Source organism: Ambystoma mexicanum, chromosome 3p (genome assembly GCF_040938575.1).
Source record: "Ambystoma mexicanum isolate Mex_15411 chromosome 3p, UKY_AmexF1_1, whole genome shotgun sequence".
Taxonomy (NCBI): Eukaryota; Metazoa; Chordata; class Amphibia; order Caudata; family Ambystomatidae; genus Ambystoma; species Ambystoma mexicanum.
In genome coordinates this window covers 546,702,393-546,718,964 of record NC_090925.1, presented here as the reverse complement: position 1 = coordinate 546,718,964, position 16,572 = coordinate 546,702,393, and the positions used below count along the sequence as shown (strand labels likewise).

General features: G+C 48.4%; 1 protein-coding gene across 2 annotated transcripts in view; it reads left to right on the top strand.

The window, feature by feature from the left end:
- STAU1 (staufen double-stranded RNA binding protein 1) overlaps nt 1-16,572 on the top strand; it is a 1,155,286-nt gene that overhangs the window by 667,940 nt on the left and 470,774 nt on the right. For both annotated transcript variants that reach the window (XM_069651277.1, XM_069651276.1), the window contains 2 exons: nt 7,386-7,529; nt 7,634-7,780. In XM_069651277.1, the coding sequence (XP_069507378.1) occupies nt 7,386-7,529; nt 7,634-7,780 (291 nt within the window). The remainder of the gene's footprint in view (nt 1-7,385; nt 7,530-7,633; nt 7,781-16,572) is intronic.

The window sequence follows — 16,572 nt, the reverse complement described above, 5'->3', positions numbered from 1 at the left end:
TCTGCCAGACCCCTCAGTTTAGACTGCCACAAGCAAGACGTCTGACGCCAGAATATCTGCGCATCCTACTACAAGAAGTCAAGACCCTGCAGGAAAAGGGCGCCATAGAGGTTGTACCTCTTCTGCAGGTACACAAGGGTATTTATTAGTGTACTTCCATGTACCCAAAAAGGATCTCACCATGCGCTCTGTACTAGATCTGCGCCCAGCGAACAAATTTGTGAAACCCCAAAAGTTTTGTATGGTCACTTTGCAAGAAGTAATTCCCCCTGCTCTCACAGGGGATTACATGGCAACATTGGACATGAAAGATGCATACCTTCATATTTCAATGTTGCCGGCGCACAGAAAATACCTCGGTGCTTGTCTTGAATCATGAATCTATCAGTTCAAAGTACTACCCTTCGGCATAGCCTCTGCACCAACGGTATTTACAAAGGTACTGGCAGTGGCAGCAGCACACCTGCGTAGGCAATCCATCCCAGTTTATCCTTACCTCGACGACTGGCTCATAACAGTGGATTCCTATGAAACCTGTCTGTCAAATACCCTAAGAACAATGGATATTTTATTCAGTCTGGCATTCACCATCAACGAGAAGAAATCCAGCATAGACCCCAGTCAAGTCAAGCAGTTCCTAGGGGCTCTAATTCGAACAAAGGACTGCCTAGTCTTCCCCTCCAACGAGAGGGTCCAAAACCTGCTGTTTCAGATCCCTCAATATGTAGCCAGTCAAGAGGTGACGGTACGCAAAGCTATGCAACTGTTGGGAATGATGGCGTAATGTATTTATTTGGTACCTCACGCGCGCTTGCGTCCAATGCAGGAGTGACTCAACAGCCAGTGGTGTCAGGCCAGCGGACAATGAGACGATCTAGTGGTTGTCTCGCCAGCCCTCGTTCTCTCGCTACGGTGGTGGTCGAGGGAGAACCTCTTGAAAGGGAAATCCTTCACCATCCCCGCAGTGCAGGCCACTCTAACTACAGACACATCTCTAACAGGGAGGGGAGCTCACCTGCTTCAACAGACGGCGCACAGAGTTTGGTCGTTCGACATAGCATCCAACCACATAAACCTGTTGGAACTATTAGCAGTATTCAAAGCACTGAAAGCTTTTCTAACTCAACTGCAGGGAAAGACGGTCCTGATCCTCTCAGACAGCTCCACGGCCATGTACTATCTGAACAAACAAGGGGTCACTCACTCTCCAGGGCTGTTCATACTGTCCCAGAGCATTTGGAAGTGGGCTCTCAAACACATGTTTCTGTTGTCTTAACATGTTCCAGGGGAACTCATTCTTCTAGCAGATGTACTGAGCAGAGATTTCCCACTACCAATAGAGTACAAATGGTGATTACACAAAGACATTGTCTCCAATGTTTTCGCGGAATGGGTTTTTCCAGAGATCGACTTGTTCGCAACTCTGGAGAAAGCTGAATGCCAAGATTACGCCTTCAAGTACCCCCAGAACCGTTCCAAGAGGAACGGACTCTGGATAACATGGTCAGGGAAATTTGTTAACGCTCCATCTGCCCCCCTCCCCTACCCACCTCCTGTCTCCCCTACTCAACAAGATAGTGCACAAGATGCACCAGGAACCAGTCACAATGATATTGGTGGCCCCATGTGGGCCTGCCAACCCTGGTTTGCTCATCTGATGGAGATGTCCCTATCTCCGCCAATGAAACTGCCTTGCCTGTACAACATGTCGCAAGACAAAGGGGAGACACTTCACCCATGCCCACAGACATTGAATTTAGCGGCCTGGCTCCTGAAGTCATAGAGTTCGGGCACCTGCAACTTCCTCAGGGATGTATGGACATACTCAGGGAGGCAAGAAAACCTAACACACGATATTGCTATTCCAGTAAGTGGAAGCGTTTTGTCATCTGGTGCAACTCTTAAGAGCATCAACCCCATTGACTGCTCTCCTACACATATTGTTTTGTACCTGACTCATTTACGTGTCTCAGGCCTGGTCTTTAACTCTCTAAAGGTTCACCTAGCTGCTCTTTCAGCTACACTACATCACAACAGAAGGTGTTGTGGTGGAAGATACCAGTTATTAAGGCTTTCATGGAAGGGGTAAAGAGAATTCACCCTACCATTTCTAACCCAGCTCCCGGATGGGACCGAAACGTGGTGTTGACTAGACTTATGGGGTCTTCTTTCGAGCCCATGCATAAAGCAAGTCTTAAAGATCTTACCTACAAGATTGCCTTTTTAATAGCTATTACTTCCATTAGGAGAGTAAGTGCACTACAAGCACTCTCAGTTCTAGACCCATTTGTAACAGTTCACACGGATAAGGTGGTTCTGCACACTCACCCTAGGTTCGCGCCTTAAATGTTCCATGTGAACCAATCCATAGAACTACCAACGTTCTTTCAGAACCCCTCAAACATGGGAGAAAGAAGCCTGCACACACTGGATGTACGCAGAGCAGTCATGCTTTACATGGAAAGAGCTCGACCACTAAGAAAGACAAATCAGTTTTTTGTTTCAGTGGCAGCAGGTAGAGGAGGAGACCCTGTCTCCAAATCTACTATCTCTAGGTGAATTGCCAATGCATCACACTCTGTTTCTCTCTTGCTAAGAGAGAACTGCCCTTCAAGCCTGGAGCGCATTCTACTTGAGGCACTGGGGCTTCCATAGCATTCATTGCAAATGTTCCCCTAGAGTCCATTTGCAAAGCGGCAACTTGGAGTTCTGTACACACCTTTACAAATCACTATTGCCTAGACACTCATTCTAGGTCTGATTCTCAGGTGGGACAAGCAGTACTAAGACCATCTTTTCACTACTGTTCCTTCTCACAACCCACCTCCAACTCCCGGTACTGCTCGCTAGTCTATGCACAGCATGTGATTTTAAGCAGATTATCAAGCATCAGAAGACATGCATTACTTACCGTAAAGGCATTTCTGATGATTATATCTGTTATATTCACATGCGCCCACCCTTCCTCCCCGCTCGGATGGAAGGAACATAGACGTCTTACTACTTTCTCTCTTTTCTGTACTCACTCACGATAGTCGTAGGCTTCCTCACAGCAGAATATATACAATCGGAGGGACCTCGACGCGTGAGGGATTTTGGGTACACTACACATCACGTTAGGGATAGTGTTACAGGCACGCCCATGTCGACGTCCCCTTTGGATTCTCGCAAGACAAGATGCAATACTTTGCGGTGACCACTGGATGTCGGACTTTATGCACAGCATGTTAATCTAAGCAGATACAATCAGAAATGCTTTTACGGTATGTAATGCATGTCATACTGAGTTTTGCAAACTTCCTGAGTCAGTCCGATTATTGATGTACGAGTACATTGTGCATCCCCATCCATCTCTAGGTATTGCTGCCTTGTCTTAAAGGACCCTGGTTTATGGGTTCTCTTCTATGTTGCTTGCACATCCGAATTTCGGAAGTGGGACCAGTTGTTCGTGGCCCACTCTTTGTCTCGAAAGGGCCTTGCCATAACCAAACAAACCCTCTCACGCTGGATTTTTTTGTGCATGTCCTTCTAGACCTCTCTGCAGTATTCGACAAAGTTAACCACGACATCCTCATCATGAGACTGGAAGAATTCGGAATCACTGACAATGCCTTACTTTGGGTCAGATCCTTCCTAACGAATAGAACAGAAACAAGATGGATGAGACCTTTACAAATCAAGTCCTCGAATAATCATGCAGAGTCCCACAAGGATCATCCTTCTCGCCACTTCTATTCAACATGTACCTGTCACAGCTAATTAAAATCATCGAAAGACATGGCCTGACCTGCTACAACTACGCTGACGACACACAAATCTACAAAATACAATACTCACAAGAAGACAACGCAACTCTAGAGTACTGCCTTCCTGAAATATACAACTGGATGAACTTAAACTACCTCAAACTCAACCCAGGCAAAACCGAAATGATGATCATCTCAAAAAACTGAGAAGACAACCTCTACATCCCATGGGCAACTGAACTTGGTGAAACCCCAGCCCCATCATCAACTGTAAAAAACCTTGGAGTCCTGATGGACAACAAACTCACTCTAGAGCCACAAGTGAACACCCTAATCAAGAAATCCTTCTTTCTCCTGCGATTCGTTAAAAGGATCCCACCATTCCTCTCATTCACCAACAAAACTGCCGTCATTGCCCTCATCCTGTCCAGACTAGACTACGCCAACAGCCTATATCTAGGCTTGCCTCAACGACTCCTAAATAAACTCTGACGCATACAAAATGCGACGGCCAGATTGCTCCTTAAACTACCTCGAAGAGAACACATCACACCAGCACTGAAAACGCTACACTGGCTACCCATCAAACAGTGGATCAAGTTCAAATCAATGTGCATAACCCACAGAGCAATCCACGACCAAGGTGCAGAGTTCATCAGAAGAAAACTAAACATACATCACACTGCAAGGCCACTCAGATCCAGCAGCGTCATCTGTTTGGAACCCAAATCACACAACAAGAAACTCGGAGGATCCTCTTTTTCTCACCTCGCCCCAAAAACCTGGAACAAACTACCAAAGAACATGCAGAACACCAGAGGATCACCTACAATTAAGGAAACTCCTCAAATCATGGCTCTTCACCCCATAACCAGAAAGAATGCCTATAAAGACATACACAGACGAACTAGGCAGAGAGAAGAGGCTACCCCGAATCCCTGAATCAACCCTTATTAAATAAGGATGTATAGAGATGTAACATATCCACTATCAATTAAAAACAAACCTCACCAATCATAACAAGAACACCCACAGATCAATCGAAAGGGAGTACATGGCATTACCCAGCAATGGCACCTGGCAACCCTCGAGGGCACAGGCAGCAATGGACCATAGTCAGTAATACATAGGAAAGAACGGGGAAAGATAATATAACTCCACTACCTAAGCAGGATTATGTTTGTTTGTTTCTTTATTTGTAGCGCGCCCCGGACTCGAAGGTATCGGGGCGCGATGACAAGAATGCTTTAGGCTAACAAGTTACAAGGTTACACAATCGCAAGCGTAAAGATCAATGGCAATACAGCAGGTAATGCATTTACATAGCAGATAGATACGGTGGAGCGGTCTGTTTGGCTACTGGTCAGTTGGTTGGTAAGGCTAACCTATAGCATGTTTCCTTAGAGTCACTTGATACAGTTTAATCTGAAGTGTGGGTATGTTTGGTCAAGTCTTAAGGTAGGCGGGAGGGAGTTCCACAATTGAGCGGCTTTGACAGGGAAACTGTTCCCTCCAGTTGTAGCACAAGTGTTTCTAGATGCGACAAGACAAGGAAGGGGAATACAAAGGTGACAAAACAAACAATCTTACTAGGCCTTGTGTCATTCAGATCGGTCAAGTTCAAGGGGAAGGGGAAGGAGACGTGCCAGGGGGAGGGAAAGGGAGATGGCAAGCAAAGCACAAGTAAGTGCCGCCGGAGGGGCCGGTTCTAAGTAAGTGCAAGGAGGCAGGGGACTGTAGGTTTGCAGATGCAGTCCCTAGTGCTTGTTAGGCAGTACACCACCTCACTTTCCAACGCCCTCTTCACCCACTAACCCACCCTGTCCACCTTTTTGTTTACAGATCCGCCTGAGCGCCTGGAGACCAACTCTGTTGGTGACGGTGCGCTATATAAACACCTTTACCATTAACGCATCTGAGTGTTACCAATCGGCAGGCATGGATCTTCCAGCGGGCATCAGGGCTCATTCAACCAGAGGGGTTTCAGCATCTACAGCCCTGCAAAAAGGGGTTCCTGTTAGGGACATATGTCTGGCAGCCACTTGGTCATCCTTTCATATATTCACCAAGCACTATGCATTGGATGGTGCACGGGGAGCTGATGCACGTTTTGGTCGGGTGGTTCTACAGAATCTACTTAATTAAAATGTTCTGCCCTCCTCCGTCATTCTAACTGCATGGGGACTCAATCAAGATGAGGAGTCTGCGGGAGAAAGGCAATCCATTGAAGGAGAAATGACTCACCGTAAGCTTTCTATGGATTCTTCTCCCGCAGATTCCTCATAAACCCTCCCATCCTTCCCTGCTCAGAAAGTTCTATGACCTGTCGCTTCTGTCCAAACAAGAAGACATCTGGCGATCGCTCTTAGATGACCGCTTCTCTCATTCAATAAAAAATCATGGTTGTGTGGCGTCGCCCTGTTTGGATGTATCCTTAAATTTTTTAGCAGCGGATTAGCCTCTTCCTGTGGTTTTTCCTTCTGCAGCTTTCATGCGCAGGGTGGAGGGGAGAGAGAAACTGAAGCATGGGGCGTAGTGATGTGCTATATATAAGAAGCCCGAAGTCCCTTCCGGAGCCGACGAACCGGAGCTGGGCAAGACAGATAGATGATAGATGGCTGAGTCGAGGTCCACTATGCCCCCTGGCGAAAAGATTCCGAGCAGCAGAGCTGGATGATGAATATCTATCAAGATGAGGAATCTGCCACTGAAGAATCCATAGAAAGATCAATACAGTGAGTAATTTCTCCTTCATTGGGTAGTCTGTGAAGGTACTGAATGCCGTAATTTCACCTTCATTAAGCTGAAGTTCTCCCTACTGCTGATCTCCCCTGCTCCTCAAATGTTGTCTGCATACCATTGGATGAAATAACAGCTGAATCGAACTGAAGCAGCCCCAAACAAAATTGTTCATTTTCAGTTTAAGTAACCTCTCGACATGCAACCTTTGGCTGCTTCTTCAAAACATTTCTTAAAACCAAAAGACTGAATACCTCCTTTAGAGTACCAGTGTCTACGTTTCTGACTGTTCCCTCTCTAGTCAAGTGGTTGGTTACAATTTGCTTTTCTTCCAAGAGGTTTTTCTCACTTATCAACTGAGATCCTTAATATTGTATTAACTAGATCTATGTTAGAGAGTGGTTGTTATATAGCCTCAGAACTCAGATGTGCTTAGGTCAGTGGTCCTTCAAGGACCAAGTATACAAATAACTGCTCTTCAAATAATGTTCCTTTTTTTAATTTCAGAGCAATTCAGTGATTTGTGTACATCCATTGTTCAATTGCTGCCTTCCCAATGTGGTTCTTGATTACATTAAACACCTAATTTTCCATAGTTTCACAATAAAAAAGAAAGTTTGTATTGTGACTGGAAAATCCTGTAATGTTAAGTGTTTTGACAAATAAGATTGAACATTGAGTTGTAAGAAGCTTTATCTTCCTTTTACCCTGTGTTTAGAGCCTTTTGAAAAGGTTTGTTTACCTTTTCATAACCACTGAAGTTTTGCAGATCTGTGATTTACAAAGAATTGTCTAAACTTGCAAGACGTAAAATGTTCTTGGAAACTGCTCATTGTGGCTCAATCATATAATAAAGCTACTTATTAATTTGTAGTGTTTGGTTTTCCCATCCATTGATAGCTCCAAACCAGCCCAGAATACGGCCAAGGAATGAATCCGATTAGCAGACTTGCTCAAATACAACAAGCCAAAAAAGAGAAAGAGCCAGAATATATGCTCATCACTGAGCGTGGTCTTCCAAGGCGAAGGGAATTTGTCATGCAGGTTTGTACATTTGTTTCTGAAACAAATTTGCTTCCCTCCCTCAATTCTTTAATTTCAACAAGTTACTTACCAAACCCCCTATTTCCGGTTTATATCTCTTCAAGGTAAAAGTCGGCACCCACACTGCTGAAGGGAATGGCACCAATAAAAAAGTGGCTAAACGCAATGCCGCTGAAAATATGTTAGAACTTATGGGTTTTAAAGTCCCACAGCCCCAACCTCCTAAACCAGCACTGAAGACAGACGAAAAGGTAATTACTTTATGACTAGTTAAGTTGATCAACGTACTTGCACCTTGAATTGGAAGTTTTAAAGATGTCTTAATGTATAATGACTAAAGCAGAAAAAGAGTAATACGTATATTTTTCATTGACCATTTTACTTTTAAAAAAATCTAGTTTCTAGAAGTAATTTATTCAGAGGAACACAATTACATGAATCCATTTTAGCTACATATTAAATGGGTAAACATTTAATTTAAAGAAGAACTATCAAATCCAAGGTTCGGGGTCAATACTAAGAAACTTTGCATATCTTAATGCAATGCTGCCACTTTTCCTTGAGTCTACTTGGGGAGTGAGGGTGGTGGAGCTGCAGGGGTTACAGGAATATGGGGGCTGAGAGTTGGACCTGATCCATTTTTGGTGGCCAGAGGGACTTCGCCTGAAGTCCCAAAGCCATTACATACCTTTTTGCCTTATATTTGGTATATTGTATTTGCTTGTCCTTAAAGCGTCTAGTCCTAGGTATGCCTCTTAGGAACCCCATTTTTACTCTAGGGTGATTTTATCCTATCCTTTAGTTTGATCTTCACCAGATCTTCCGGCCATTGGACTACTTTAGTAGCCCATTGTACTTTTTTGGTAACCATTGGGCCACCAGTGTTAATTTTTTTAAAACCCCGCTCTTCCATTGTGTTTAAGTGGTTTCCTTTGTCTAGGTGACCACAAGGTGGCCTCAAATGGACATTCTGACCACAAGGGCTCTTTGGCATATTGGTTGTAAATGGTTTAGGCCGGTATAGGTCCATGGGTTATCCTTATCACTACTTTTGTGATGGCTAAGACTAGCTGGCAGTCCTATTAACAAAACAGTGTGGTTGGTCATGCAAGACTCTGCCCCAGCCTGTTTTAGTCATTGTCTGGCCTTTGACCAGCCCCTTGGCCAGCCCCTTTGTACAAAGGGTATTTAGGATTTGTCCTGTCCCATTTCACTCTCTTGCTTTCCTGTACCTTCGAGGTGGCAACTCTGCCGACTTGCTAAAGGAATTCTACCATAGTTTCCTGATGCTTTTGCCATTTTTAAAGCCCTCACTTAACAATAGTCGATGTGCTGTGACTTGTTTTCTTTCCCCTGAGAACTACAGTCCGGGCTTCTTGAAGATTAATGACTCCCCACATCTTGTGGGTTGAGCCCTACGCTCTGGGACTGTTTGGGCAGTTTTCTGCCACCATCCACTGCTTACCACCAGAATCCTCTGATGGGCTGTGGGCCACTGCTGATGTCCAAAGGGCGGTTGATGGGTCAACTGACAGCCAGATCTTCAGCTTAGGACGTCCCATTTTGACACTCTCTGTTGTCTCTAGCATGGGACTGTTTGTTGTTGCCTTCTTTTGTTTGTCGAGCTGCTGGAAGCCATTTTCAAGGGTTCCTGAGTTTTCCTGAGGGTCCTTGCTGAAATCGTTGTTGCAAGATTATGGGTACAGGCCCTGAGAAGAGCCTTTATTGATTTGTTTTGGGCCGCATGGATCATCGCTGACCCAGGGTTTCAAATCCCTAGCAACTATAATCTGAAAACTATACCCTTGTAAAATAATCACTGGTTGTTTCAGGTTGCTGGAGCAATTTTCACTGAAGCCACAGACTGGAGTACTTACCTTCAGGTCCCGCGGTGGGTAATTATTCATGGTACTCGCCCTCAGGTGTCAATACCCCCAAACACCCAGTCTATGGTAGAGATTCCTTGGAGACGAGTCTTTACCGCATTCCCCATAGCCATTTACTGTGGCCCTCCTGTTCTTCCATTTCTTATTCTGGGGTCCTGGTTCCATCCTCCGCCCTTTAACACTTCATTTTTGTCTCCTCTGGCCTTGCATTAGGTCGCTCATTGCAGAATTCGAACCTGTGGGGAAGATCAGACTTAACTCCATTAAAGCAAATGGCCCTTTAACTTTTCCCATTCACTCCTGTTGAACTGTGAACCTACTCCAGACTCTTCTCATGAAACTGAATCTGGGGTGCTTACCTGCCTTTGGAAATGTGTGCTGTTTCCCCTTGGGGTATTGAGACTGGACAAACCATTTGGCACATGCCATGGCACAATTCTATTTTTGTTTTCTTTTGTCTAACTTGCAGGACTGCTAAATTTTCTGCTGGCTTTCTTGGTTTTCAGACTGCCAAAGGGACTTCTACTGAAGGCCCCCTGCAAATACAACTCACATTTTATGTGATGCCCTTAGTATCCCAAGTGGCTACAAGGGAAGGGAGACTTTTAAAGTGTCTTATTTTGTTCCTGGCTTACCTCTCTCAGCTATGACGTGTTGGGGTGGGTAGGCTTGTGGCAGTTTTTTCATTTTGGTTACACCATGCTTGTTAGGAATTTTTTTGGGAGTTAAGTAAAGCTTTCTGCTTTACTTCCCTAGTCTTTTTGCTCTACTTCCCTAGTATTTTTACTCATTGTAATGGGGAAACTGAGTCCATAAGACTATCAATACTGATATAGTGAATTTCTTGTTTTGTTACTATTAGACACATCACCTTCAAGTGAAGTGTGGTTAGGATACTTTTTCACAGTCATTTTTTTTATTTCATTTATAATGTGCCTAGTATGAGTTGGTGGCAGGGAATATTTCTGTACCATGTTTTACACTTTTTATTGTGCAGTTTTGCAGTTATTGCAAATGGCTACTAAAAGTAACTAACACTCATGACGTGCCACAAGAGTTTTGCTTGTCTTTTGATCATATTGTTCTTTGGCCTCCTTCCTGCACTCTAGGGTCCGGAATTGGCATCAATTATTAGACTTTTTCTAGGCAAACTGCTTCTTTCTCAGGCAAAGAGGTGGTTTGTTTGAGCCCGGATTTGGGGATGGAACTGCCTGGTTCCAGTAGACATCCTGGTGTCTGAATGTTGCTAGGCAGATGTGGCCTGTCGCTATCCATGATTGTATAGCCGCGGCCAGTTTGAATAGTGCACATGCTTACCATTGGTAGACCTGGGCAAGCTTCCAGTCAAGATCTTGGATAAAAGGATTCCTGCAGCCCATTTGCAGATCAATGTTGGAGTCAAGTCCTCTTCGAAAAGCAGCCTCAGGATGACCCCTGCAGCGGTCCAGCACCAAGTCCAGAGAAGTCCCGGTGTAGTCCTGCTCCTCTACCTGATCTCAAGAAGTGCCTTGTCAGTGCTTTGACCCCTGGGCCAGTGGGAACAGCCAGTTTGTATCCGTGCTCGAGAATATGTACATTCTGAGGCTTCTAAAGTGTCCCTAGACCAACTGGTGTACTGACCAGCTCTCTCCTGTGCAACCTAGATGTAGCTGTTGCCATTCCGAGTGCATCCTTGGAACTTGGAGGATCTTCAACTTGTACAATAAGACATCTGCGACTGCATTATCTGCCGCCTTACATCGAGGAAGGCCGTTCAGGATGTATGCTTTTGTTTGTCTCTGGAAGATCGCCTCTCGCCGCTTAACCATGGGAACTCCCATTGAAATATTTCGTCTTCGCATCCTAGAGGTGTCCTGAGGTCGCCTGCTCCAAAGGAGTCTTCATCTTTTTTTCTTTTGGGTGTTCAGCTGGAAGGTGCCTTGAACCTAAGCACTGCAACCAAACCATCTTGGGGCTGGACTCATTGTGTCTTAGGGGAGCTGTTCTGTGGTTATTCGAGGGGATTGGGTCCTCCGACGTATTCCATATCTATGACATGTAATCACCACAGCTGTGCTGCTTCGGAAACTTTTTTCGGCATCTGTGTCCTGCGTCGATGACGTTGATGCGCCGTCGTCGAGGACCTCGTCCGACGTCATCCGATGTGATAAGTAGGACGCACGACGCCCGTAGCCTCAGTTCCGTTTTTTCTGCGAACGTGTTGCTTCGTGAATCTCGGTTAACGCCTCGACTCTTTGGAGTTCTGTTCTTCTCGGTTCTTCGAACCTGTTCGTTTTGTGAAAATCCTTCGTGTGAAGATGTCTTCTACTTCGTCTTCGACCCCGCGTCCGGGTTTCAAGAAGTGTGGGGAGTGTGGGTCCAAGATGTCGGTGACGGACTCGCACGACGCCTGCCTCTGGTGCCTCGGGGAGGCCCACGACACGGATGACTGTATCGACTGCCAGTCGCTCACGTCCAAAGCCTTATGGGAACGTAAGAAGAAGTTGTCGGTAGGTCGGGTGTCCAAGCCCCGGAAGTCGAAGTCTGCAGGGCTTTCGACAGATGATTCGCTGGGTGACTCTCCGCGTCATCGTCGGAAGTCTCGTGGGTCTCCTTCTAGGAGTCGGTCTCGCCACTCCTTCTTTCGGGAAGAAAATGCTGGCGATTCTTGAGTCGCAGGGTACTAAGCCGTCCGCGCCCCCGAGTGGGGTCGGTCGTGAGAGGTCGAGAGACACCGCTCGCAAGAGTGGTCGGCACGAGTCACGGGAGAGGTCCCGTTCGGACAAGGAGACTCGTTCTCGACGTACCCGTTCCAGGTCCCGGTCCTCGATGATTTCGAGACCGTGTGCACCTGTGAGGTCTTCGAGGAAGACATCGAACGTTTAAGGCGTCGAGGGCGTCGACAGGCTTTCTCGAGGCTCCGGCTCTGAGGAAGTCGTCGAAGCCGTCGACGCTCAGGTCGTTGAGGAACACGCTCGGGGCTCCGGCTTCGAGGGATGTGTCGACGCCGCCGATGCTGGCGGCGCTGCATCTGACGTCGACGCCGATTTCCTCGACGCCGATCCTCTCGGCGCTGATGCCTGTTCTCTCGACGTCGGTGCCGATTCGCTCGACGCATTTCATGTCGGATGTACCCCGTGGCACGGGGGAACCCCCTAGGAAGGCTCTGGTTAAGAGAAAGCACTCTCGGGTGCCTTCTTTTCGCCACCTGGAATATATTTCAGAGGCGGATGAGGATTCTGATGGCCTGGTTCCTAGTCAGGTTCCAGATGAAATTGTCTCGGGCCATAGTCAGTTTGACGATTTGAGGCAGTCACTGCATGATGCCAGTGGCCTGGACACCTCTCCGGAGGTGGAGTTTTGTAGGCCTGAGCCTGGCTCTCATGCCGATTCCTCGTACCGGCGCCTTATGGCTAGGGTTTCTGAGTACTTGGGATGGTCTGCTCCCCCAGGGGAGTTTGTGCAGGATGATCTGACGGACATCCTTGATGTTGGTCCCCCAACTGACCCGGTACTGCCGTTTCATATGGCTTTACAGAGAAGGGTGGCGGCGGCTTGGACTGCTCCGGAGAGTCTCCCGGCGGTGGGCAGATCCTTGTCGCGAAAATACCGTCCAGCCAGTAGCGACCCCTGCTTCTTGACCAGGCACCCCACGCCGGAGAGTTTGGTGGTGCAGGCGGCCACGGCCCCGGCAAAGCAGGCGTCGTACCCTGCCATCCCTCCTGATAGGGACGACAAACGTTTTGATGGCTGGGCGAAGAAAGTGTTTTCTTCTGGTGGTATGGCGCTTCAGGCGGCCAACTCCATTTGTGCCTTGTCTCGTTTCACACACACTCTGTGGAACTGTGTTGCGTTAGCGGCTGAACATATTCCCGAAGGGGACGAACGGGATGGTTTCCTTGCTATGGTCCAGGATGGTAAGGCTGCCATGTGTGAGTCCATTCAGTCGGGTTTGGACTTAGCTGAATGCGTCAGTAGGTCCATGGCGGCGAGCCCCGTGATACGCAGGTTTGCGTGGTTGCGGAAGTCGGGGTTTGCTCCTGATGTGCAGTCCCGGCTCCTCAACATGCCCTTTGACGGAGAACACCTTTTTGGCAGCAAGGCTGACGAGAGCCTTGAGAGGTTGCAGACCTCAAAAGCTGCAGCGAAGTCGTTGGGCGCTGCAGTTCGCCAACCTCTGCCTTTTCGTCCTAGGGGACAGCAGTGGAGGGGTGGTTCCTTTCGCTATTACTCGTCCTTCAGTAAAGCGAGAGGAGCTGGCAGTCAAAGAGGCCAACGCAGGGGTACCAGAGGTGGACGACAGGGTACCCGTGGTGCCAAGGCCGCTCGGGCAGTTGCCTCTTTGCCCTCAGGTAACGCCGCAGCCGCTCCCACTCAGTCATGAGGCCATGTCCCATGGTTCCCCGGTTGGGGGAAGGCTGGCGCAGCATCTTGTAGAGTGGCAAGCCATTACTTCAGATGTGTGGGTTCTGGAGATCATAACCCACGGCTACTGTCTTCCCTTTCGGCACAGGCCTCGCGACAATCCACCGGGGAACCTCTCTTTGCAGAGTCCGGATCCACTCCTTGCGCAGGAAATTCAAGCCCTGCTGGAGAAAGGCGCCATAGAACTGGTGCCTGTAGCGGAGAGGTACAAGGGATGGTATTCCCCTTATTTTTTGATTTCGAAGAAAGACGGGGGATTGAGACCCATCATGGACTTGCGCGGTTTGAACAAACTCCTCAGGAAGGACAAGTTCAAGATGGTTACTCTCTCTCAAGTCCTCCAGGCCCTTCAGCTTCAGGACTGGTTGGTGTCACTCGACCGCAAGGATGCTTACTTCCATGTGCCGATCCATCCCAAGCACAAGAAGTACCTGAGGTTCGCGGTTGGCGACTCGCACTTTCAGTTTCGGGTCCTGCCGTTCGGATTGACCTCCGTCCCGAGGGTTTTCACCAAGCTCATGGTGGTGGTGGCAGCGCATCTCAGGCAAGGGGGGATTCACGTCTACCCCTACCTGGACGATTGGTTGATCAGGGGGAGCTCTCCCGAGCAAGTCCTGGATCATCTGTCCGTCACCTGCCACTCCCTCCACAGGCTGGGCTTCTCCCTCAATTTAAAGAAGTCCCATTTGACGCCAACACGGCGGCTCCAGTACATCGGAACAGTGCTCGACACTTCCCTGGGGCAGTGTTTTCCTCCCCAGGTGAGGGCTCTTCACATTCAGCAGATGGTGCACAGGTTTCAGCATGCCCAGACGCTCCCAGCGTTCGAGTTCTTGAGGTTGCTCGGCCTCATGGCATCCTGCATTCTTCTGGTGCCAGAGGCTCGCCTGCGGATGAGATCTTTGCAGTGGGCACTCAAGACGCAATGGTCGCAGTCCTCCGGCATGATGTCGGACCCGGTTCAGGTGCCGCCCTCGGTCGCCCGGGACCTTCTGTGGTGGTCCGTCGAAGGCAACTTGATGAAGGGGGCTCCATTTTGGCTTCCCTGGCCGGAGGTGACGATCGTGACGGATGCATCCCTCACGGGATGGGGAGCTCATGCCAACGGGCTGACAGTCAGCGGTCTTTGGTCTCCGTCGGAGTCCAGATTCCATATCAATCTGTTGGAGCTGAGGGCCGTCAGGCTAGCCCTGAAGGCTTTTCTGCCGACTGTGCGAGGAAAGAGTGTCCTGATCCTGACGGACAACACAGTGGCCATGCACTACCTCAACAAAAAGGAGGGGGGGGGTGTGGTCACTTCCTCTGTGCAGGGAGGCGATGCAGCTCGAGTTCTGGGCCATCCAGCAGGAAGTTTCGATCTCGGCAGTTCATCTGGCCGGAGACGAAAACGTGACGGCGGACGCTCTGAGCAGGCAGAGAGCGATCTCTCACGAGTGGGAGTTGGCTCAGGAGATTCTCCTGGAGATCTTCGCCCTTTGGGGGACCCCTCAAGTGGATCTCTTCGCCTCCAGTGTCAACCGGAAGTGCGAAAGGTTTTGCTCGCGGGAATTTCCTCCAAATGGAGCCTTAGGAGACGCGTTTGTGGTGGAGTGGTCATTCCCGCTGCTGTACGCGTGTCCTCCAGTCCCCGTCATCCCGCAAGTGCTGCGGAGGTTACGGAAGTTCGGTTCCCGGATGATCCTCATTGCTCCGGCGTGGGCTCGGAGGACGTGGTACCCGGACCTTCTCGACTTGTCCATCTGCCCTCCACGTCGTCTTCCCTACCGAGACGATCTGCTCTCACAGGAGGGGGGTCAGGTTCTCCATCCAGAGGTCAGATCCCTCAACCTTCACGCTTGGCTTCTGAAAGGTTGAGGTATAAGGATTGGGACCTCCCTGAAGACGTGATGGAGGTGTTGCTTTCGGCCCGAAGGCCAGCAACAAAGTCTCTGTACCGTTGCCGTTGGCGTAAGTTCTGCGACTGGTGCAGAGTTCAGAATGTGGATCCTTTTGCATGTGACATCCCCATGGTTCTGTCCTTTTTACTTTCTTTGGCCCACAGGGGCTTGCAAGTGGGTACCATTAAGGGTTACCTGGCGGCGCTGTCCATCTTTAAGCGCTCGTCTGAAGAGTGTTCTTACTTTAAAATCCCTTTAATTTCACAGTTTCTGAAAGGGCTCACTAATGTGTTCCCTCTGTCACCTTTCCTGGTGCCCGGTTGGGATTTAAACCTTGTTCTTAAGTTTCTTATGGGTGCTCCGTTTGAGCCTTTACATTCTTGCCCTTTGAGGCTGTTAACTCTGAAAACTGTGTTTTTAGTTGCGGTTACTTCCGCTCGCAGAGTGAGTGAGTTACAGGCACTTTCAGTTAAGCCACCCTTCACTGTATTTCACAAGGACAGGGTTGTCCTTAGAGTTCGTCCTTCTTTTCTTCCGAAGGTAGTGACGGAATTTAATTTGGCCCAGAAGGTTGTTCTTCCGGCATTCTATCCTCCTCCACATCCTGGTAAGGAAGAGGAGAGGCTCCATAGGCTTGATCCTAGGAGAGCTTTAAGCTTTTATGTTTCACGCATGTCCCGGGTCAGAGTGGACGATCAACTCTTTATTGGTTACGCTGGAAAGTGTTTGGGGCAAGCTGTGACGAAACAGACTTTGTCTCGCTGGATTATTTTAGCCATCTCGGAGTGTTACCGCTTGGCGGGTAAGGACCCACCGGCTGGCTTGCGGGCCCATTCTATCAGGGGTGTGGCTGCATCTACTGCCCTGCAGAGGGGT